General features: G+C 36.8%; 1 protein-coding gene across 1 annotated transcript in view; it reads left to right on the top strand.

Annotated features, from left to right (window-relative positions):
- Window positions 1–18,950, top strand: part of LOC138716509 (allergen Cr-PI-like) — a 30,637-nt gene extending 11,687 nt beyond the window's left edge. Inside the window, exons 4-11 of the mRNA XM_069849654.1 lie at window positions 2,462–2,639; window positions 5,508–5,800; window positions 7,094–7,252; window positions 7,381–7,548; window positions 9,955–10,083; window positions 14,557–14,872; window positions 16,447–16,583; window positions 18,293–18,950. Coding sequence (XP_069705755.1) covers window positions 2,462–2,639; window positions 5,508–5,800; window positions 7,094–7,252; window positions 7,381–7,548; window positions 9,955–10,083; window positions 14,557–14,872; window positions 16,447–16,583; window positions 18,293–18,604 — 1,692 coding nt within the window. The 3' untranslated portion in view covers window positions 18,605–18,950. The remainder of the gene's footprint in view (window positions 1–2,461; window positions 2,640–5,507; window positions 5,801–7,093; window positions 7,253–7,380; window positions 7,549–9,954; window positions 10,084–14,556; window positions 14,873–16,446; window positions 16,584–18,292) is intronic.
- Window positions 18,951–26,339: the final 7,389 nt, after the last annotated feature.

Raw genomic sequence — 26,339 nt, 5'->3', positions numbered from 1 at the left:
ATCAGCTATTTAACGCTACCGATCCTATTTGTTTTTGGTTTATTTCTTCAGAAGACGAGAGCTATTAACGGAAAAAAATCCTATTAACTATTGGTTTACGTGTTGATATCAGGAGAGCTATTAACACAACTAGTCCTATTGGTATAAGTTTTGAAATCAGCAGAGCAATTTAACACTACCGATCCTATTGGCTACTAGCTTAGGTATTGAGATCAGGAGAGCTACTCGTATTTAATAATATCAGTTCTACTATCTGCTATAGGCATATGTTCTAAGAGCTGTTTCACACTACCAGACATATTGGCTATTGGCTTATGTCTTGAGATCAGAAGAGCTATTTCACAATCCCAATACTATTGGCTTACGTTTTGAGATCAGGAGGGCTATTAACATTATTGATCTTACTGGCTATAGGTTTTATCGTTGGGATAAGGAGAGCTACTAAAATTTCTAGTCCTACTCGATATTTATATCTTTATAGGAAAGAAGTTTCTCAACTTCATACCGCGACACACTATTCCAAAAGTATTTTATTTACTTGTTTGCAAATGGCTTTTGAGGAACTCTGAGATTCATTGCCGCCTTTACATAAGCTCGCCATCGGTTAACCCAGTCCTTACCATCATATTCCACATCTCTCAAATCCACTTTAATACGAATCTTCCATCTACGTCTTGGCCTTCCCTAAGGTCTTTTCCCATCAGGTCTTCCAACTCACACTCTATATGCATTTCTGGATTCAATCATGCGTGCTAAATGCCCTACTCATTTCAAACATCTGGATTTAATGTTCCTAATTATGTTAGGTGAAGATTACTGTTGTGCAGTTCTGTATTGTTTAACTTTCTCCATTCTCCTGTAACGTCATCCCTCTTAGCCCCAAATATTTCCCTAAGCCCTTATTCTCGCACGCTTAACCTCTATTCTTCTCTCAATGTGAGAGCCCTTACTTGAACATACAGAACAACCGGTCATATATCTGTCTTACAAATTCTTTCAGCTTTTTCGAGAGCAGACTGAATGATAAAATTAATTTTCTCAGGAAACCGTTACAATTGATGCAAAGCATTATTAATTCGACTTTTTATTTAGTGGGCTCTGCTGTACACTCTACATCGATTTGCAGCCTATAATCGTTTATACAGTATGTATACGTAAGAACTTCCATGTCACTGTTATGTACTGGTAACCACCAATCTCATGATCGACTTCAAATTACTCATTCATGGGTTTTATTAGTGAGCTAGATGAGGGATAGGACAGATTTCATATATAACCCGTCTGATGAAACATTGCAGTTTTCAGATGAGGGCGCTCGTGTGTCGCGAATGCGATCCGCTCAGTCTCGATGCGTGGCGAGTCAGCTGGAGAAATGTTTGGACAGTCTGACAATAAAAACATCAACAGCTGTTATGAACATAAATACAATTACCAATACCATAGTTGAATTTACTTTTTCTGTCATGTACGGTATATAAACATACTTTATTCCAGAAGTACATGTATGCCCGTGGCAGAGGTCTCAATTTCATCTGCACTATCAGTTGAACTGCCTTCGTCTGCTGTGTATGTGCTCCTACCTGGCCTATCATAATCCATCTCATCTTCTTTACACTCTCCATCACTAATCACAATGCCTATATTTATTACTACCCTTTCTACTTCCTCTTCCATTAACGCGTCACGACGCCAATAATCGTCTTCGATATGTTTAACAGGTTGGCAGCATTTTGTCCAGACTTATTTGCTGATTTCGCTTATTGATTGTGCGGTCATTTGTTTCAAAACTGACAGCCTCCGGAATGTATCTTTTCCATCATTAAACTGTATCTTTTTCTTAACAGCATTCAGAAGCTTGCGTAGAGTCGGAATTTCTTTACTCTTCTCATAAAACTCCAAAAAAGTTCTGCGGATGACACAGTTTTTCAAAATCATCAAGTACAATATTCTTTGGATGTGGGCGGCTTTCACCAGGAGTTGAAAATTGTCCTCCAATGCGCTTTGCTTCTTCACCTCCTTAGCTATGGTATGTTTTGTTTTTTTCACTCTTCCCCACCGCCGTTGCTGTTCTTTTCACAGCTTTCGTTAATGGAATGATAACACCTTTCTTTTTCTCTTCTTTACAAAATTTTAGCTCTGCTTTGCGAGTGTAAGACTTCGCGTGACGAGTGTCTCGGCGGAGTTTCCTTTCGCTCTTGTGTACACACACACTTCCGATACCGACTAGCAGACTGAACGAACTGAACTGAGGCATTTCTTTACTGCAGCACTGTGCATAGTACGTCAGAACAGGGTGACGTAATGCAGTATCGATCGCATGTTTATGTTCAAGCTTACTCTACCTGCCGTCTGCAATGATTTTTCAGACGTGTTATAGAATATTCAATCACAACACAAATATAAGCATTAAACTGATCTTCGATTTTAAGTAAATAAGCTGGCCATTTTTTATTTCTTCCAGACCGCCTGCTGGGCCCGCGATCGTGTGAATGAGGGCATGTTTATGTATGCTCTAACTGTCGCCGCATTCCATCGCGAAGACACTAAGGACTTCGTACTGCCTTCACCATATGAAGTCAACCCATATCTTTTCGTGGAGGACGATGTAATCCAGCAGGCTTACAAATACTGGACGAAAGGTAAAATAAACTTCATCTCTTGCTTTTTTATTATGTTTAATTAACGTAAATTGTATTACTGCATTTTCAGCGATACATTTTTTGGTAACCGCACATCGCACTCTTAGTAAAATAGTGTCGTAACTCGAAAATTGTGATTCCTAAAATACTGCTGTAAAAAGTATTTTAATAAATAAGTAACAAAACCTTTGTTAATTTACTATTTTATTACCATAATTTCACACTTTCAATTAGTGAAACAGTGTTGTAAATAATTTACGAAAGTAACATGTGATTTTCGACATAGGACAGTATTTTACTGGGAGTGGTATATGGTCGTTTAATTTAAGACTGAAACTAATATAAGCAATTCATGTCCGTGTGCTTTTCTTCTTGAATTATGCAGTTTTATTGCAACGCTACAGAATATGTTAGAGTCGATTAAGAACTTCCTGATCTCTTCTAGTCTCGTAGTGTGTAGAATTTCGAAAGATACAAGTGAGAGAGAGAGAGAGAGAGAGAGAGAGAGAGAGAGAGAGCTGTTGGAGAGATATGGACGATAAATATTTCCTGAAATCATGTGATACAAATGCAGCGTACTCAACTTAATTTTCTTAAATATCTAATTCTGAAATGACACAGTTAAATTTGAAATTCATCGTCAGAGCCAGAAATAAAATTTTGATCACCTGAAATTTTCAAGTTTCAGTTATAACATATTGATAACAGTCAGTAAGCACTAAGCATGCACATTATGTTATGACTAGAACTTGTAAAATTCAGGTGTCTCAAATTTTGTTTCTGGGTCTGTACAACCAAAAGAGAAGTTTTCAGTTCCACATTAAATTCCTGCAAATACTTATTAAAATACGTAAAACTATGACAACATCAAATAAAATAATAGTCATTGTACTTCCACTACTAACCAGAATTCGATCCTGTAGTATTATAATAGTGACAGAGAATTTATGAAACTTATTTGGGTGAAACATCTTTCTTCTTCATATGTAATTTTAGGAGAGGTGACGACGGGTTTAAGAGCTAAACTCATAACTATCACAGGAGGGATGAGTATATTGTATCCAGTAATGGAGAGACGCGGACCTTGTTCAATGACGCAATGAAAGAAAGGGAAATATGATGAGAGGAGAGTTAATTAAAATGTACGCAATCGCGCGTCCTAACAAGGGCACTTAGAGCTGCGAGAAAGGATATATGAGAGCTCCAAGCCTGTTGGTCATTTGTCTCACTCCATTTTTTTACCGTTTCTTTGAAGGACCTTAACAGAATTTTTAAGGAAAAACGGAAAATGGACGTAACGTAATAGCTACTACAAGTAGGAGAGAATTATATGAAATGGAGAATTAAGCGACACTGACCGCGTGGGAAATCACAAGGTACGAATTTCATCTTACACCTATATGACGGAACGAACTCGGTCTCTGGTGACCCGAAATAAGCATCAGGAGGGACTTGTGAAGCAGCAAGTATCTATTGCCTGGATGAGGCTCAGAATTAAGACCCAACCCTACATGATCTTATGTTAGACACAGCCCAATATAATGACCAGTGGTAAAATACAGTTCGGCCTAATACTAATAAGCCACACATCTTTCCCAATATAATGTCCTCAGGGTCGATCGGGCTATCTTTTATACTAATCACCTCACAGCCAATTGCCTAGTCTGCTAAATAGAGAAAACTCATCCTGCCTGTGGTTTTCGTCATTTTCCTGCGACGCTAAAACAAAAGTTGGGATTAGACCTAAAGAATTGGGCCACGAACGTCCATCTTTCTCCATATAAATTTCGGCATTATTCCAAATTAAAGCCTTGGCAATTGCATGCATAATGCCTTCGGTACTTGGGACAAGTTTACTCGACTGTCACTCGCACAGTGTAAGGGTTCAGATCCCTTTTCTTGCGAGGACTGTGACATTCACTATGTGCAGGCTTATAACATCATAGGCAATCCTTCCCTGCTGCTGTCCTCTCATGCTTCTCCCACCTTATGCGGTAGCTGTGAGGTTACGTCCATTTTCGGTCTTCCCCCTTCAAAATTCTCTAAAGTTCCTTCAGTGGAAGAGCGAAAATCGGAGTGAGGCAAGTGGTCAATAGGTTTGGAGCTCACATATTCAGTTTTTCTCAGCACCCAAACTCCCTAGAAAGAACACGTGTTCGCGTACCTTTTTAATGCGCTCTTCCCATTTCCCCATTTTCATTGACAACAATATGGTACCGAAGTAAACATTTTATGTCAAAGAGTTACAATTTTTCTCTCATTTTAGGTTGAATATTACAAGACATTTCACGTCAAAACTACACATGAATACTCTAGATTCAAAACCCCCTAAAGACCATTTTGTTCAGAATTGAGTTATGCCCACATATTGCTTGCTAAAAATGAATTCTAATGTTTTATATAGTTTGAATTCAAAAAGCCACAAAATTTAAAGCAAAAGGTTTGTTAAAAGTCACTGTTAGGTTGAAAATTCCCTTCATTTGCCACCAATCATTGTCCAAATCCTTAATTTGTGAAAATGGATATAGGGGATTTTAATCTATAGGATTCATATAACTTTACTTGTTTAGCATTTGGGTACTTCAGTTAGTTAGCCGAAGTGTACGGTGGATGAAGTGCAATTTTACATAGTACTATAATGAACAGTTCCGAAATAATTATACATTTTTAAGTGAAAACATTAAAATATCTTATTTGCTTCACAAGTTGGACATCTGGCCGACATCAACGGCTGACATCTAGAATCCAGAATATAAAATAAAAGTTAGCAAAAATTGTACAATGATTTTATTACTGTAGGAATGTGAGACAAAAGTAAAGCTGTGCGAAGTAGTAATTTAAATGTGATTTTATTTTGTATGTTCTCAGAATCTGGCACTGATAAACACGTCGAACACGTTATCCCTGTGAACTTCACTGCCAGAAGCCAAGAAGACCTGGTGGCCTACTTTAGAGAAGATGTCGACCTCAACGCATTCAACATGTACTTCCGCTACATCTATCCCACTTGGTTCAACACTACTTTGTACGGCAAGACATTTGACCGACGTGGTGAACAATTCTACTATACCTACCACCAGATCTATGCTCGCTACTTCCTCGAGAGGCTGTCCAACAGCTTGCCCGATGTTAAACCCTTCCAGTACAGCAAGCCCTTGAAGGTAAGTAGTTAACTTATTAGAATACAAAAGAATAGTGCGATGAAACATCGTCTACCTTGATATAGTCGATACATGTTTCGGTAACGCTGGATCCGAGGTTCGCGGGTTTAAATCCGATGAGAGTGATGGATTTTCAGGGGCGATAAAGACTGACGCTACTACTTAATTTAAAATGAAATAAAAAGCGGGATAATGATCATAAATTTACAACACATAAAAAGGACTCATTTTCATCTAACAGAAGCTTTTAAGACAAACTTACTGGCAGCTGTATCTTGCCCGTTTTCTGTATCGCACGAGATTGCAGTCCTGTCGGATATTGAATCAGGAGAATATAAATCTAAATGAAACATAATTTCGAAGGTTCAGAGAACATGTTGCAGCATTTCCGGGATGACTTTAGCACTAGCTTCAATGATACGGTTCCACATTCTCAATTTTCTCTTCATACACCAAGCTCTTTATATAACCCCAATAGAAAAAAATCAAGGAGTGTTAAATTTGGAGACTTAGCCGATCAATCAAATGTCCAGAAAACTGTTCGTCCAGTCTGCTGCAACATTTCTGTGCCTTAACCCACCAGAAAGAAGAATGACATCAATTCTTTTCTCTTTCGATAATGCCATTACGAAAATCAAGATATTTGTTATAGGAAAGCTTCAAATAATCACAACAATGCATTGAAACTGCCAAAGGTTAATCAAACAGAAATCAGGAAAAGTTAATTACCAGAATTGCATAAAAATACCTTTTCCAAGGCCTTCTTAGTATTGTACAGTGTTGTAAAATATCTGTAGATGCAGTAACTAATATTTGTGTCAATATGACAGTTATCTTTAAATAACTTGAAAACGATTAGAGATATCTCAAAACATATTGCATTACTTTTTCCGAAAATTTCATATGATTTTGAGTATCTACAAGACTCCCTTTCCATTTAAAATTTCAAAGTTTCATTCAAAATGGCGGCTTTTGAGATAGCCGAGGACTAGAATCGAATATGTCACTGGTAGAGCATTTGATCTTAGAAATACTGGTAATACCTGAAGCACATGGAAGATATTATTTTATATGGTTCCAGACTTTTGATTCACTCTGTATTATCTACTTTGGCAATTAAAAGTTTTTGAATGTGTGAAAGAAAATATGCAAAGATATTAAAATGATATGACATTTCATAATATGTATCTTATCATACAGGCCTATACCTAAATGAATTTGTAAAAACCAACTGAAATGCATTTAATATTAGACCATTTTAACGAAATATAACACAGACATGTCTTGTTTCAGACCGGATACAATCCTCACCTGAGATACCAAAATGGCGAGGAAATGCCTGCTCGTCCCAGCAACATGTACCCAACTAACATCGACCTTTTTTATGTCTCTGACATCAAAAACTACGAAAGCAGGGTTGAGAAGGCCATTGACTTTGGCTACGCCTTCGATGTAAGTTATCTTTAATGCCTTTATTATTACAACAGTGTTTTTCAGTTCGTATTACTTCAAAATATTAATCAAGCACCGAATGTCATGATAATGAGATAAGACTTCCAAGTACAATGCTTGTGTTTCAGGAGCACCGCACTCCCTATTCCCTGTACCACGATCAGCATGGCATGGATTATCTCGGCCAGATGATCGAGGGCACCAGCAACTCCCCGTATCAATACTTCTATGGATCTATTTTCCACTTCTACCGCTTGTTGGTTGGACACGTTGTTGATCCATACCACAAGAACGGGGTAAGTAGCAGTCATTAAGTTCTGACTTTGCATAGTACTGTATATGCAATATGTAACACGTGAACTCTTTAAGTTTGATATCATTGGAAACCGTAACTCTTCCCATCTGAAGACGGTGGTTTATCAGCCTTAGCTTTTCTTTCGTGATTATTAGTATTAAACTGTGTTTTTGGCACATCGTCTCTCTTTACATAACGTATACAGATTTATTCTAAAATGTACTATTTTGTGCTATGTGACTGGATTATCCGTGAATCAGTCAAAAGCAAGAATTCACATAACGGGTGGTTTGTTCTCTGTCGGTATGGAGGACATCACGAGTTCCCACGATAACAGGTGAATGTGATGTGTTATATTAATATCTATACCAGAGCCTTCTTCAGTTACAAGCCGGAGCATGGATAGGTTTGGCAACAATGAGTGGAGGCGGGAAATTAAATCGGGTGATCCAGTGCTTTAGAGTAGATTTTGTGAATGAATTTTGACCAAAATGCATGACAGAAAAATTGCCCTAAACTCATTTAATTTCCGAACGTAGCTGGATTTCATTTAGATGGATATATAGACTCGCAAATTACCCGATCCGATACAGGAGTCCCGAGAAAACTAATCTACTCCTTTATGACTAGGCTTCGAGACTTCGGACCCAATAGAGCAGTTCAGTGGGAAATCCGCATAACGGCGTACTGAGTATAGTGGTAAAGCGTAGGCTACAGAGGGTGGGGGTACTGTAGAATGAATGCCAACAAATACGCAAAGAAAAATGTTCTAGATGTGAAAGTTTTGACGAATAATTTGGTTTTCATACAAAGCTATTTTCAAACTTTGTCTGAAACTATTACACGGTTAGAAAAGTCAGAGCAAGGGATGCCGGAAGCAATCAAATTAATTGTGGAAATGACACAGGGAATTAATGAGAAACCAAGTACACCGGTTACTGAACGTGTAAAACAGAAGTGGAAATAAATTTTATGTAAAAATAACGGATATGGAACATTTTGTAATATAAATTGCAAATTAGTAGACATAGAATCACCCAAGAATAAAGGACTGTCTCTAGGAGACTGCAATGATGTTAGGTTTTTTTCGTTTTGCTCCTATCACGTCATGCGACGTAGGGCTCAGCTTTTCACAGTACAAACTGTGTTTGGCAGATAACCGAAAAAGATTTACATTTGGGACACTGAAAATGTATCTTATAGTACAGTGCAATTCGGTACTGTAACTGCACTTTCTAAATACGATCAATAGGATAGATGAAGAAATTAAAATTGATAGGCCTACATGTTTATTTCCACCATTAACACTGTGTATAATAAATCACAAATGCTTATAAAAGACAGGATAATAAAATATTTTCACATTCTTTTGTCATTGTCATTGCGTAACGTATATTTACTTTCAGAATGTACATGTGTGTGTTTCCCCATATTACCGTATTCTACTCTAAACAGCAACGTTGTTACCTGAACACATCTCTACCTTTCACTACCTGCAGCGAGTCAACAACCTATAGTACAAGCATTATTGTATCGGGCCCAAAGTCTCGAAGCCTGTTTATGACCAAAAAATTGAAAGGTTCAGAATCATAGTGGGCCAAGCGCCATTTACTAAAACCGTAGAAAACAACGGTTAAAATGAAGTTATTACCATAATTCAATGGAAATATATAGCAAGTAATATAAAGTCTACACATTCAAATTAAATGATATGTCAATCTTCATTAAACTATGGTATTCACTTAACTCTAACCCTTGCTTTCTCGGTTTTTAATAAATGGCGCTTGGCCTACTATGGCTCTGAACCCTTCAATTGGAGTACGGTGCGCAGTTAGCGGTGACAGTATAATAGGCTATTTTTTTTTAATTAGTGACAGATGTATGCAAATCATTTTTCAAAACTTTTATGCTGAATAAACTGTGAGAGAACGTAGTTTCACACTTTTCTAGCAGGACTCCGAAAAGGCATATACAGTCAATTTTTCCGTGCAGGTAATTCACGAAGAGTTCCCGCAACTTTCGTCATATATGGAACGCTCGATCCCAAAATCTAATCCACTGTGATCATCATCTCTTTAGAATATCAAAATATGAAGCGTAGAGAACAAACTGACACACTTTACACGAAATTATGAATAACATCCTTGTAGACATTAATTTGATTTCTCAGATATGACTAAAGAGGATAATGAGTAATTTCATACGACAGAAATGTGTAGAATATGAAGGTAGGCAGTTCCAGCATCATCTTGCGTAACATAGATGATTAGGCTACATGACTTTTTAAATGCAAATTACACAATCACGCTATTGTTGCAAGTTATAGACTGCTGAACCGCGAACAACGAATTCTTGTGTAAGCTGTGTATCTACTCAAAGCTTTAACTAAATTCTTTGTGTGTTTTAGCTCGCACCAAGTGCCTTGGAACATCATCAGACCGCCCTGAGAGATCCCGCCTTTTACCAGCTGTGGAAGCGCATCGACCACATTGTGCAGAAGTATAAGAACAGGCTGCCCCGCTACACATACGACGAGGTGAGAATCTGAAGTCATATTATTTGTCTAGTTTCTCCGCGAATATTATATTTCCTTTTTACATTTTCCATCATCTACCCTCCGAAACTGAATATTTGGCCCTTTATATCCAAGCTTTTGTGAACTTTAAGAGCTAATTTTACACACTCACAAGTGGAATTGAAGTGAATGAAATGGAATGGTATGGTATGGTATTTCTGCAGAGGGACACTACGACCCAGCACTGCGACCTTTCAAAATGTATAACGCTTACATTCAAACTAGTCGCATTCTCAATCCCACACCGGCTGACTATATTAATGTTCGCTGTGAACACAGATTTCGAGCAGACCAACATCCTCCATGCATCGTCATTCACCATGGTATGATGGCGAAATGGATAAATGTTGACAGAATATTGTAGATGCCTTATATAGGAAGACGGCAGAACCTTGAGTAAAACCCCAACTGCGATCTTGTACGCCACAAGTTGAGGTCTTACTAGGACTCGAATCCGGACCGCCTACGTCACAAGCTAAAGGTCTGACTACTCAGTTAAAGTTGTGAAACTCATCAAGAAATGTTTTTAAGTATGATTTATTTAACGACGCTCGCAACTGCCAGCGTCGCCGGTGTTCGGAAATTTGTCCCGCAGCTCTTTTACATGCAAGTAAATATACTTACAACAGCATGTCGCATTTAACCACACTTACCTGCCATCGACGTATGCCGGAATCGAACCCGCAGTCTCGGGCACAGAAGGCCAGCACTCTACCGACTGCGCCACTGAGACTGACGGAACTCATCAATCATATCGCCAACACAGAGCAAGACCATCGCTTCAAAGTTTACAGGGTAGCTCGGACAACTAGTCCTTATGGGAGAGAGAGAAATGTATACTCCTCGGCGAGAATCTAGACAGATTAATTGTAGTCATCAATTCTACAGCTTCATCCAAAGGGGAAGATATATGTTTCATTAAACATAAGTGTAAACACTATTTCTGATATATACTTATTCAAGGTACGGAGTAATTGGCATTACAAAAACAAAACGAATGGCAAAAAGTTTAGTGATCAAAATCACAGAAGAAAAACTGGAATTTGGATTAGGTATTGAACATTTTGTTCAGACCAACAATTTTTTATATATTATTTATTAGCCTACTGTCATATTGTATATTATTTATTACTGTTTAAAATAATGAGTTTAAAAAAAAGCATTTAAATTATGAAACACCTTGACATTTCCTGAATTATAACACAGGTCAAAGAATCGTAATAAGTTTGCATATCTCACACGTACACTTCTATAATTATGATTTCATATGTAAATTTTTATTCAGATACTGAAAGCAGCTATTTCTAATTCAATGAAGGTAGAATCTATATTAATAAAAATAACCTCTCTGCTTACACGTTGGAGTTCTTATCTAAGTGAAAAACTGAACATCAAAAGCAACAGTGATAACTCGTAGGGGAAAGATTTAAATAATCAAAAATTACTATTCCAACTCAACATCATTTCAATCAATAAATTTTTCCTCTATCTCAAGTACATATCTGACGGCATATCTTGAGCGCTGGGCGATGTCAGTAGACGTTACAATTGAGTAAAAACGGGATTTTATATACGGCAAAGTTGAAACATTATCTAATACAATATATTTCTTGTATTTAGAATGCAGATATCAATATAACGCATGCGCAGTAGGTATAATGCCGTCTTATATCTTAGTCATACTGACAACGAAATTCAATATTATTGGGTTATTTTACGACGCTGTATCAACATCTAGGTTATTTAGCGTCTGAATGATATGAAGGTGATAATGCCGGTGAAATGAGTCCGGGGTCCAGCACCGAAAGTTACCCAGCATTTGCTCGTATTGGGTTGAGGGAAAACCCCGGAAAAAACCTCAACCAGGTAACTTGCTCCGACCGGGATTCGAACCCGGCCACCTGATTTAGCAGCCAGACGCGCTGACCGTTACTCCACAGGTGTGGACCGAAATTCAATATTCTACCGCCATCTTTACAGTGCACGTACGGCTTAACTCGTCTGTATTTTGTATTCCGGTTTTCGAGTTTGTATTGTGTATTCCTGTTTTCGGTGATGTTTATGCTAGAGCAGTAGTTAAGCCATCATTAGAATTAGAATTGTTTGCGATGTATGCTAACATTTCATTGGTGCAACGGCATGCCACTGCAAGGAGTCAACTAACTTGTGTATTTGTTCCAGAGGGAGTGTTACAAATATGGAATATCATTTTGTTTTTTTCGTTTTGGCACCTATATGTTTTGGATACTGAACGTAAAATATTGTCCAGTTTATTGCTGAATGTCCCTGTGAATGATGCACTGGAATTAGAAGTTCGTAAGATGTTATAAAATGTTTGGAAAAAAATAATTTCCTCAAAATCTATTATCTTCATAAAAATGGAGGTACAAATATGGAATACTGTTAACAAGTTACAAGATTAACAAAATTGCAAAGTTAAAATGGCCTCTACTAAGACAAACACAGAACAACCATTCAGCATCTTCATTAGAAGGTGTTTTCCCAACCATAATACTGAATCTAGATGAATCGTTTCTCACGTCTTTTCTTGAACATGTTTAGAGGTGTCTTGCATTGCCTTTCCATTCCACTGTTTTCTAAGTTTGTTGGAAGGTGAGATTTTTCCTCCACCTACAGGTGCCAACACTAGTAATGAAACAGAAATCCAGGGTATAATGATGGAAATACTAGTATTTCATATTTGTGACACACTCATGTTGTAAGTCATAACCTCAAAATATATCATAATATAAAAACGAAATAAATTAAACAAACATTATTATACATGTAGATTATTTCCTTTTAAGAATAATATGTAATTAATATTTCTAACATTAAGGAATAACAATGTATATTCAAAAAAATAACTGACCGCCAAACCTATTACTTTCATCATTATTGCGTTTTCGAACAAAGTTTTAACAGTTCATCATTAACTGCAAACTAACACATTTCCGCGAAAGAGAGTATCAGTGCTTAGTAATTTTGAAGGCTTCCCCTAGGATACAACTCGTCTCAGGTCGTGTATCACACTATTTCATTTTATCCCTATTTCATATTTGTAACACTTCCTCTATACATAGCCTATTTATTAGTTAAGCAATGGGAGGGACGAAATACTGATTGTAAAAACAACTTCAAAACTTGACGATATTAATGGAATACACTCTACCCCACACTTCACATCTAATGGTAAAAAATCGCTCAAGATATTGCGAGTAGTATGGAATACTTATTGTCAGTTTGTACTTTGTTTCGGCCTGATGAACACTGCCTCTGAAATCTAAGCACTAATTCTTAGACAGTGAAACTAAATAAATTGAAGTTTACAATACACTCCTTGCTGGTAAAAAATCTTATGTCGCCCTGACTATAAAATGTTTCTTTTCATTTGAAATACCATTAATGTAGCAAATACTTTTTGAATTCCAAAATAATGTAAAACAAGCGGTTGCCTTACAAATTGTTAGACAGAACTAACGATATACAATGACTGTCTTAAAATCCGCCCCTATATAGGCTACGTGTGTCTAGAGAAACTTTGAAATCCGAATTCAACACAATGACAATAATTGCAATATTCCTACAATAGCAAAGACAAAACGGTTAGGAAGACTGAATGCAATAGAGAGTGAATATCTCTCAGGAAACGGAAAGTTTGTTTCCAAAACTATTTGGTGAATAAACATTTGCTGCTGATAGCAGTGGTAATAGTGGTAATGATAGTGGACTTGGTGGTGGTGATGGTGGTAGCGGTGAGTGTGGTTGTAGTGTTGAATTCTATGGTGGTTGTGTTGCTGCTGCTTCCTGAATATTCTAGAATATAACTTCGCAATACTATTATAAACTAAGGCCGTGTCTCAAAGCTACATTTTCAGCTGAAGTGAACTAGATTGTTTACTAAATAGCCGGATGTGACGTCAGAAGTTATTATCCAAAGCTACATAATGCATAGCAATCAAGTCCGTAGTAGCTAGTAAATGAAAATGTTTGCTCGATTGTTGACTTGTTCACTACACAAACATGGATACCTCATTAGCAATTGGGGTTATGAAATCTGAAAATACTTTGGAAGTGAAATTATGTAAATATAATGTAGAATAACACGTTAACTTTGAACACTTACATTGTTAGTAGGTCTATCTTCTGTACAATGTTTTAAACATTATTATAATATATTAAGCCTTTCTTTTCAACATAATTCGTAATGAAACTGCATTAAGACATTGCCTTCTTAATTCAGGGCTACACCGTGATGTCATGGTTTAGTCTATGAAGAAGGCCATGTTTCAAGCATGCATTTCCAAAGCTCCCTAATGTGTATTTTACAAGTCACCTAGCTGCTTGTCACTAGTGTGTAGTATAGACTTGAGTTTTGAGACACGCCTAATTATGATGTATTGAAATACAAAACAAATTTATTTCTTGTTACAGCTGTCCTTCCCAGGAGTGAAGATAGAAAACGTAGATGTTGGCAAATTGTACACATACTTCGAGCACTTTGAACATAGTTTGGGCAATGCTATGTACCTTGGTAAGCTCGAAGACGTATTGAAAGCCAACATCCGCGCTCGCCACTATCGTCTCAACCACAAGCCTTTCACCTACAACATCGAGGTCTCCAGCGACAAGGCACAGGACGTGTACGTGCGTATTTTCCTGGGTCCCAAGTACGACAGCTTGGGCCACGAATGTGAACTGGATGAGCGCAGACACTACTTCGTGGAGATGGACCGCTTTGTACATAAAGGTACTTTTAAGATATTATATTAAAATTATACAGCACCCTAGGCATAGTTTGAATATATTTATATTTATTTCGTTTTGAGAGTATGGATCTTTGATAAGAGAAATAATAATGGATAGCATGCGATATACCGGTACTATTTTCTCTTCATATGAAGCGAAATCTTGAAATTAGTCACATCTCACATTATACAGTATTATTGACTATGGTTCACTTAAAGTGTATCTTACGTATCTCTTACCACGTTAATATTGTAGAACTCACGATTTACGAATCAAACGATTGGCAGTACATTTCTGTAGCTGCTCTCGATGCCGAGATATTGACAATTGACAAATTATAGGAAGGAAAAAAAATTACGTACATTAATAAAAGATTTTACAGTACTATTGTAATACTCGTATATGAATATTCTTCAAAATTCAAAATTGTACAAAGAAACCCCAATCCCTTACGAACTTTATACCTGTATTCTTTTTCTGTTGCATTCCCAGTATGGATTTATCCTCAGTTTACACAAACGTTACATGTACACTCAGTTAATACTAATCAAAACCGTCAGTCCTGTTGGTTCTCTAGAGTCTATAACAAAGAAATAAGATGAAAATTCGGTGAAGATTCAACAGCGAAAGAATGCAAATTTATACAGAATCAATTTCACTAGGTTAACATAGACTAGGCCTAATAACGGTACAAATGCGATTCAAAACATGATATATTCCTTATTTAATTACAGTTTTAATATTTAAAGAATTCAGAACATAACCATTAAAAGAGTAACAGGTGTCATTCTTTTTAATAATTGTTAATAATAATAATATAATACAATACAATATATTATATCATGGTAGTCGTTGCTAAAAACGCTAAATGCTTAGTACATCATATGAATATCATTTAAATACAGCCCGAGAGCATAGTCATGGCCGGTGTAAATACGATGCGCGCGAGCATTGGACAAGTATATGAGGTTGCGGAATGTAACCGGGGGTACATAGGCCAATTTGATGCAATCGCTGACACCATGCAGATAGTACTCGAGCTCCCTTCCGAGAGAGTTGTACTGGCGGTGCGGAAAACATGAACCTGTAGTAAAATGAGTCCATTGACAAGTAAATTAAACAATAGAGTCAATGTTTTTATTCGGTCTGTAGCATGTGTTCTCTGTCACACACATTCACTGTCCTTATCACACTGCCTCCAAACATGTATCCCCACTGCTTTCCCCTCCATGTGCCTCTCGTGCCGGTCACAGGCCTTGACTACGCTCTGTACCACGCGTTGTTTTTCTACAATATGTTTGATTAATCGCTCTGCATATATATTGCAATAGGCTATCCTTTAGCCTTAGGACAATAGTTGATCAGTAGGAGACAATAGGCCTAAGCCATTGTTGTAATGGAAAGAAAAACTTTCACTTCCTAGCCTAGAGTTGAACTTTTGGAGTTATTTTAGGAGAAGGTACTGTCGCTTAAACCATAGGGTTGAGCCACAAATAATGTAGGTCCTAATGCACATGGAGTTATATTCATTTTCGAAGAAAGTAGAAATTAATTACGTGTCTTTTAATTTCTCAGTTGAAGCCGGCAAAACAGTGATCGAACGTAAATCCCACGACTCCAGCATCATCTCTGACAGCCATGACAGTTACAGAAACTTGTTCAAGAAAGTATCTGACGCTCTGGAAGGAAAAGATCAATACTACATTGACAACGTAAGTGTCACTTTCCAAATATCACTTCATACTTTATATCTACTCGTAAGTGCATTATTTGGTAGATACATTACTTTGATTTTATTTCACAAGAGGAGTATCAATTACAGACCACGTGTATTGTAATCGTAATTCTTGAATAGTCTAGCAACGATAATATAGACTAGTTATTCATAGTGTTCTCTAAGGCCAACAAACTTATAGTTAGACTCTATCCAATTTTGGCGTTCTTATGCCCTAACTCCTAACAACCTGGTTGTAGGACTTGCATATATATATATATATATAGGTCCCCCATTGTCTCTGTCGTAACCTACGCCACAAAAAAAAATGGGATCATTCGGCGGTGTCTCACATCCGGAAAATGCAAATTACCCAAAACCAGCTAATTCCGCTCATCATTCTAATCGCCTCGACGACGAAATTTCATGATGAGCTGTATGTGCCAACTATTGAAGTATTCATCGCTCGACTAAGCACAAGTCTGTAAGCGGCAGATTATGACAATCCTAATCCATTCAAATATGATTTAGGAAAATCCTTCTGTGTTAAAGATATTACAATCCGTCCCCGAACACCTTAAGAATATACAGGGCAGTATTTTATATTTATACAGGAGAGAAATCAATTGCAAAAAACAAAGAATGATCACAAAAACTGACTTGGCATTAATTTTAATGTGTTTAATTTCAAAGGCTTTAATACAGTAAAGTCATGCAAAAAAGCAGATGCTAGAAATTTTCCAGATTCTGCTTATAAGCATTAGCTCATTTTTCTAAAAAGGGAAATGCCAAAGTTAGTGTTGAATGCTAATACATAATACTTTTAGCAATTGCTTAGGTTTAATTCACGTGAGCCATTGATTGTATAATTATACAACTATTGTTTATTAGAGGACCATCTTATATTTGTATAACTTGCATATGTATATTAGCGTATATTGTTACACAGCAAATACTTTCGACCGCTAATATTCTTGAATCGACATCCAGCTACTCTTTACTGCATGGCACCTATATAATCTCAAGAATATGACAATTTTATCAACTTTTTCCAGTATTAACCCCTTCAGTCCTGAATTAATATAAAAATAATTGAAAAAAACTGGTCACATAATCATTCTGGGGTTCCAAAATTCTCAAATCAAGTCAATTTAGGGATACTTTTGACCCCTGGGGCCCCAAAATTTTAAATTTTATTTTTAATTCAGGTATAGAAATATTTCAAAAATAATATTCTCCATTTCTATCACATTGAATTTTTCATAATATTTAGAAGTATCGAAGACATTCCAAAAAAAAAACAATGTACACTATAATGTTCATCAGGCCTGAAGGGGCTAGGAAAGGAGCAATGGCGTATCTGACAAAGAATTTTTATCTTATCCATTCTTATTTACATATTACCAAACTGTTATTGTCTGCAATCGTAGAAAGAAAATTCCGCTCATTCCAACTGAGCTGTCTGAGAAAAACATATTACGAAATAAATCACAAATCAGTTCATCTTGTCTTGCATTCCAATTTAACAATTTCGTCATGTATCATTCTCACTGTCTTGTTGAGGACTGGATAGTCTCAAGTACTAAGATTCACTGGTCATCAGACATTTTTGTACAAGACCATCAATATTTTCAAGTTTATTTCTTTTTATATCTCATGTTTTTGTATGACAATCATTTGTAACGGAAATTCTTTACACATTTCCAGAGCCACAAATACTGCGGCTACCCGGAGAACCTGCTGCTTCCTAAAGGCAAGAAGGGTGGTCAGACATTCACCTTCTACGTCATCGTCACCCCATACGTCAAGCAAGACGAACACGACTTAGAGTCTTACCACTACAAGGCTTTCAGCTACTGCGGTGTTGGACATGGTCGCAAATATCCCGATGACAAGCCTCTGGGATTCCCCTTCGATCGTAAGATCCACGATTATGACTTCTACACTCCCAACATGTACTTCAAGGATGTGGTCATCTTCCACAAGAAGTACGACGAAGTTCATAACGAGACAAACTAAGCGGTCTGCGTGAAGCTAAACCTTCACATTTTACAACCATTGATGAGTCCGATATTTCATAATGTTGAGACCTTTGCTCCTACAGTGAATATGTAGAATATATGTGCCGCATATTTTGCATATGTACTGCAGGTTGTATAGCGTGCACAACTTTCTGATCTGTAAGTGTACATTTTAAATATCATCATAATTGAACTCATTGGCTGTGCTACCATCGCCTTCAATGATCAACCATCGTCCTATTAAGATCCAAGAACGATGTCAATCTTTGACTGAAAAGCTTTATACACTTGTTTGTATATGAATGTTGAAATATAGTAGCTAGTACAATAAAATAAAATGTCTATTTGTCTGTTTTATTGCTGCACCTTACCTCAGCCTTAATTGATATAATAGAAATTAAGGAATGGTAATTAAACACATTGAAACTTATGTACTGTTTTCCAATAGTTAGAACGTGTACATCTAGAAGACGGTAAGGTTTCTTAGTCCTTCGTAAATTGCAACTACCTTCGCATATCTAACATCCCTAACGTTACATCCAGCAAGTCTTAGAAATACCAAGTAGCTTTCACATAATAAAGCACAAAATTAAAAATAAATACCAGCTTGAAGATGTCCTGGTTATCATCAACCCTAAATTAAAATTAAATTGGAATTGCTCTATCTTAAAAATAAATAAATAAAAATACAATATTCTCAATTAGGCCGTTCAAATGAAATCCGGCCATACCCAATAGAAAGTAAAATATTAAACTTACTGTTTAATACTCGCTACATTTATTAACACGTTTTTCCCCCACTGTGACACTAACTAGGAGAGGACACGCTCTGTATATCACCGAATGAAATAAGATTGTGTGAGATGAAAGTACAAGAAGTACTGTTTAAAGGCATACCTGGTATGGGTGGCCAATGACCCCTCGTTTTGAAAATATTGGCTATTGTTTGTGACATACTTCCGTTAGGTGCTCAATAGGGAAGCATTAGACTGTGTAACAGCGTAGCCCAGATAGTTGGATGCTGAGTTGTTATCCAGACATCTAAGTTCGAATCTTAACTGGTCTTATATTTTTTTCTTTTAATAATGATGAATACTGTGATCTTAGTTATCTATTTACATATATCATATTTCTCAATGTATCGAACGCTTCATGTTTTAAACAAATTACTAATTTACTAACATTGTATTGTAAAGAATAAACAATGAAATATTGCTCATGTAGGCAGGTAAGATGTGTCACTGGTGTCTGTTCTGTTTCTGTAACAGCTATTCCACTTCATTTTGTACCCGATTCATTATGATAAATGTCATAAAAACACACAAAACATGCATATTTCCTGCACCATGCACAACTAATGAAAGAAGATTGCCCACAGTCACACACATTTTTCCGCACTTCTACTGCGAAACAGATATCATTCACATTCACAAACACTTCTCGTTCGTTTATTAATTTTGATGCATACCACGCATATTTATATATGGCTTTGAATATAGGAGCTGACAACTGAAAGTGAATTTAATAATAATAATAATAATAATAATAATAATAATAATAATAATAATAATAATAATAATATCAAGCTTTAAAAAATGAGAAGACATTAGGATTCAAACTCAGGTTGCCTGGATGACAACTTAGCACCCAACCACATGAGCTACGCCGTTACAGAGTGTAATACTTCCCTATTAGGCACCTAACGGAAGTATGTCACAAACAATAGCCTATATTTCCAAAACGAGGAGTCATTGGCCATCCATACCAGGTATGACTTTAAACAGTACGTCTTGTACTTTCATGTCACAAAATCTTATTTAATTCGGTGATATACAGAGCGTGTCCTCTCCTTGTGACAGATACAGGATTCATAGAATCTCTGTGGTCTGGAGATTAGACAGTGTTTTATACAGCATTTTGAAATGAATGCTTCATCCGATTGAAATATGGTTCCCTTCAGTCTTTTCTTCAAACCTCTAAAAGTATGGAAATAGCGTGAAGATTAGTTTTTGCTCTGAAGGGTAGATGTGGTAGTGTTTCCCAGGGAAACGTTTCAAACTTGCCCCTTTTTAATCTGGCAGTGTGAACTCGAGCTCTGCCATGAGTAAAATTCCTCTTCTTGTCAAAAGGCATGGGTGTTTATTCTTGGTATAAGATTTCCGAGAGTGTCTGTAATGTTGGGCATTTCTCAACGCTCCAGAAGTTCTACTAGCAGTGGACTTCGATAACAAAAACACATTACTTTTCCAGCGTTTCCTTACAACTTGAAAATTTTAGGTCTTGAAGAGTTAGTGTTTTTAAATTCCATGTTACACCGATGGGAGAGTGGCTCAAAATAATGACACCAGGCCTCGTCACCTATCAGAATGCAATGCAAGAACAATGATCAGCTTTCTCCTTACATCGTCTGAGGTTCAACGGAGAGATTCTCACACGCTTTGCGATACTCCGGATGTTTGTGGGCAATTTCATGGCCACATACACATACAGGGCTTTCATTTCAAAACTTATCAGTCAAAATAAGTAATTATTTAATACATCTTGATTACGCAACATTTAACACTGTATCATTTCGGAATATGTATAGTAAGACTTTCCTGTGTCAAATTTCAACATACCTCGTTTACATGTTTCGACCTATTTACGGATCATCTTCAGAACTGGTCGTTGTTGGTCTTGGAGCCACTTGTTCTGTTTCCTGTGAGGGTGTGTTCCTGTGATATAGTGTAGAGTCAAAGAGTGTGTGTGTTTTAAAGTTGAGTTGTATGTTGAGAATTTCGTTGGGGTGTGTTTTTGTGTCTGTATATTTCATATTGTTCTAGTGTGTTTAGTTTCTGGCTTTTTGGTTGGATGTGTAGTAATTCCATGTCTGTGTTGATGTCTCTGTGGGTGTGGTTAGCATTTGTGACGTGTTCTGCATATGTGGAGGTGTTTTGTAATTTTGTTATGGTTGTTATGACTGTGATGTGATGTGATGTGATAGGACAGACAGGCAGATCGTTTCAAACACGTTACAAAGAACACATCACAGCCATAACAAAATTACAAAACACCTCCACATATGCAGAACACATCACACCCACAGAGACAACAACACAGACATGGAAATACTACACATCCAACCAAAAAGCCAACAAACTAAACACGCTAGAACAATATGAAATATACAGACACACAAAAACACACCCCAACGAAATTCTCAACACACAACTCAACTTCAAAACACACACACTCTTTGACTCTACACTACACCACAGGAACACACCCTCACAGGAAACAGAACAAGTGGCGCCAAGACCAACAACAACCAGTTCTGAAGATGACCCATAAATAGGTCGGAACATGTAAACGAGGTACGTTGAAGTTTAACACAGGAAAGTCTTACCATACATATTCCGAAGTAATTATTTAAATTGAATTCAATTTAAACAACAAAAACACGTCAATTTAGATATTGAGGAGGAAGTCTGAAACGAAGCTTAATTGCATTTTAGATTTCACCCACACCCCCAGCCATCTCCGCTTTGAAATTTCAAAAGGCAGCCCTATATTTGCCGCACTCTCCCCATCCCATTTCCTTCTAAGTGTGATACGATATCTAAACAGACGATATGGTGAATCAAGGCTAGCTAGAAGAGGACCTGTACCTAGATCACCGGATGTAAATACTTTGAATTTTTGTGTACGGAGTTTTGCAATAAGCCTGGTTTACACAACAGACATCACCACACCTCAAGAATTGCAGAAAATGAATGATCCAGGATTGCTCGAGCGCCTTTGCGGAGAACACTAGACAGATGCATTCAAGTACATGATCAGCATTTTGAACACCTGCTGTAAAATTCTCCAGTTAACATGTTCATACTGTACTGTACAGTATTTATCCAGAAACAATTTATTTGTTCAAACAAAAAAGTTTTTGTATATGTTCAATAACATTTCTGTGGTGTTGAAACAAAACTTATGAATTTTACTGTCTCGTGAATGAAAAATTAAACAAAATCGCTCTTGATTTTGTAGGAATCAGTATTTAGCATTCAGCGGGCCCACAAAAGCACAAAATGGTATCTCGTAAACGGTTAATTTGCGGACCCATGTTTACTGGAACTTTTTTGCTTCTCTTCGTTTTTACTTCTCAGTCTTATGACTACGGACAATAATTCATAGATAAAAAATACAAATTAACAGAAGCAAAAAAAAAATCCCATACACATTGGTCCAGAAATTAACCGTTGTCGAGATAATGCACACTATCCATGTTGACTCTCTTTTGCCAACTGTGGCCTCTGCTGTACTGTACGGCACGCAGCACTGCAACAGGGGAAGGGGAGTTAATGTATATGCGTAAACAAACCAAAAGGCGATCCCAAACCTTTACAGTTGGCAAGCAACCTAACTCCAGGCGTTTGTAAAGTGGTGGATCCCAAATAGCAATTATTGCTTGAACGGCTAATTTGTGGACCGATGTTTATTGGAACTTTTTTTTTTTTTTTTGCTTGTTTGTGTACTTTTCATCTATAAATTATTCATCATCACTTTTGAAACATCCTGTATACACATGAATATCAAATAACATATACTACAGTACTCAAGTAAATACATACTATATTTTATTACAGTACGATTATTTAGTCCTAACAGTCGCCGGCAATGTGCGCCTTGGTCAGGCGAGTCCATTAAGTTACGCCAAGGGATGTTCAGGTTAGTCTGTTGCCTGCAGTCAGAGCGATCGGATGTCACGCATGCGGTATAGCATTGTGTTTCCAGTACAGTTAAGCTGTACTACATTCCTTTACCGACCGCTCGCCCTTATCTCTACTACGGAGCTCTCCCCACTACTCCTGTTACTTCTTCCCTCTTTCGCGTCGCTGAACTGTCAAGACTAAATAATCTGTCTGTATTTTAATTGAACTACAGGTGTTCCACACAATTATTTGAATTCCTTTATATCTTCTGTCATTTCTTTAAAAGTTTTCATTATGGTTTTCGTTGTCATTTTATCTATCGTCTGTAATGTTGCTTTCATTGTTTTCGTTATTAGAATCATTCTTGTTTACATTTTACTTTTATTTTTCTTTGTCGATTTCGTCACTGCGCGGCTGTGATTTTCTTTACTAGTTACTAAGGCAGGAGGTTTCCGACCCAACCATTGCTTTTAGGTTAGACATAGCCGTTCATCTGACAACAAGCACAAGCAGAGTCGAGTTAAGTGGTTGTGGAATGGGGTAAGATTCTTATTAGCTCATAGTCAACATGGTTGCGTTGTCTGACATTGTTTACTATGTTCTGATTGTCTGTTTCAATACAGTACTCTTCAAAAATATTACGTTCCCTTCCCCTCGTTATCAATAGCTAATGAAACAATCAACTTCTACGTCCGGGATCGAAAAAAGCTAGCCCTACTAATTAATTTATCATTTTGTCACATTTTTATCTTTCAATTCCTTTTTCGTTATTATTAAAACTAGAACTTTATTTACTTTACTATAATTTCGAAGTAGTAGAAAAAGTGCCACGAGAATCTGATTCTCATGTAAGATAAACATGACAACATTAGACATCAGAATCCTGTACTTTTCGGCAAAAGTTTATTGTATTAAATTTCGATAAGATTTTCAGTTTGCAGTAAACCAGACACAATAGTTTTATACAAAAAAGTGCGATACATACGTATATTGTGATTATAACTCATCTAATTTTTTGGAACAAAATATCGATAGTGGTACCTCTATTGGTTGTATGTACTGTTTTATCAGGCTTATTTACATTATCGTAGATAATAATTGTATAATAAGTACAGTACCCTATTAATTTTATAAATTACATAACATACATCATACCTCACCGTGAATCGATCGGGCTTGGGTTCAAATCCTGATAGAGACAAGTTACCTAGTTGAGATTTTTTCTGGGATTTTCCCTCAACCCATTAAGAGCAAATGCTAGGAAACTTTTGGCGCCGGACCCTGGACTCATTTCGCTGGCATTATCACCTTCATCTTACTCAGACGCTAGATAACGATGGCAGTTGATATAGCGTCGTAAAATAACCAATTAAAACATACATAGGCTAATCTCCATATTTGGTCATGAATGGATATAGTTTCCTTCCTTCAGAATTTTCAAACTAATTTATCGTTTTGAATTATAATTGCAAACAATATTTTTAAATGACTATTTTTAGTACGGGCCCGCTCATTCACGGTCAGGCAGGCAACCGTAAATGGCTATGTTACACTGTGAACGTCCGTAACGTTTTTTTAACTAGTTTGTTAATGTCCTCATGACCTTCGAAATTGTAGATACCGCAAAAGTTGAACATCGCATTTCTAGTCTCCATGATAGAGGTTGACTGCATGGTCCATAACGCTCGTCTTCCGTAACGGCTTTCCATTGCATATCTTAAATATTTAACCTATAGACGTCGCATAACATGTTTTCATTAAAAAACAACCTGTTTAGGAAAGGATTCTTTTTTTGCACAAACAGCAAACGGCCGCCATTATTGGAAGTTAATTTTACTGAATTCAGAGTTGCCAACCTAGATAAATATGTTGAAATATTACAAATAACTACTTTAGGGTTGTAATTAAAACTACTTCTGCCATCTACCGACATCTATGACAAAATTTTTGCTGAGAATCAGTCAGCTCTCCTCGTTTTTCAAACTCTTCCTCGATTTTGTAAAAAGCATTCCCCAATCTTTTACCGTAATATACTACTGCGTAACTCCAAAAGTGCCGTAATTGAAATTTTCAATAGTGTTTAACAGAGCTACGAAACATACAGACAGTATTTTCGTCTCCAAACTTTTCGATGTAAATAAGCAGAACACAAATTGAGAACTGACACGCCTGATATAGATTTTTAATATGAGCTCATGAGACAACTTTCGTCCTGAATTTTTATTACATTTCAGAAATGATGTTTGACATTTCTAGAATATAAATAGGCTAGTTACAGAGTCTGTTATTATTTGCCGGTCAAGAGGCATCAGCGATAATGATAAGAGGGGTGACAGAGCAACTGCGCTAACACTTCATCCGCAACGCAGGCCAATTAAAACAGATGAAAGCAGCAACACGTAATGCGAAAGGCTCCCGCCTGTCTCTGAGTGCCCGTCTGTGTATATTCCTCTGTCGTTATCAAAGGCGTGCTCGGCAGAATTTAAATTTTAGTCACTTGGACAGCTTTGAGACATGGATTAATCACATCGAATGCTCCAGTAGTTTAATTATCAACAGGAAAAAGAAGTTCATGCTCTAAAAACGTGAAGAGTATGTATGCATTTATGACATAAAAATAGATAAATATGCTACAAAATATGCATTATCAGTCTGATATTATTTTAACAGAATAATAAGGTACAGGTAACTTACGTTTAATCTATAAATTTTGAAGTGGTTGCCTCATTGCTGAATTCTCCATTTATGCTGTTACAATTCACAACTAAGCAGTGACGTATGTTTTCTGTTGTCATTCTTCGCCTTTGTCTCTCAGCATAGCTTTCTAGCGCGAAAGACTTCGTTCTACGTCACAAGAAGTAAGACGGGCCTGCACAAAAGCTGTGAGCTGTTCTATAGAAAATTTTGTTGATCCTTGGGTGTTTTTCTTTCGAGAATATCCTTGAATTTCTTTAAGTTGATAATAGCCAGGATTTTTGGAAAGAATATTTACTGTTTTCTCGTTCATTTTATCTCCTACATTTCCTGGAACTGATGTTAAACTGGATA

This window comes from Periplaneta americana, chromosome 16 (assembly GCF_040183065.1).
Source record: "Periplaneta americana isolate PAMFEO1 chromosome 16, P.americana_PAMFEO1_priV1, whole genome shotgun sequence".
Taxonomy (NCBI): Eukaryota; Metazoa; Arthropoda; class Insecta; order Blattodea; family Blattidae; genus Periplaneta; species Periplaneta americana.
The sequence above is the reverse complement of the archived record's forward strand: the minus strand, read 5'-3'. Positions and strand labels throughout refer to the sequence as shown.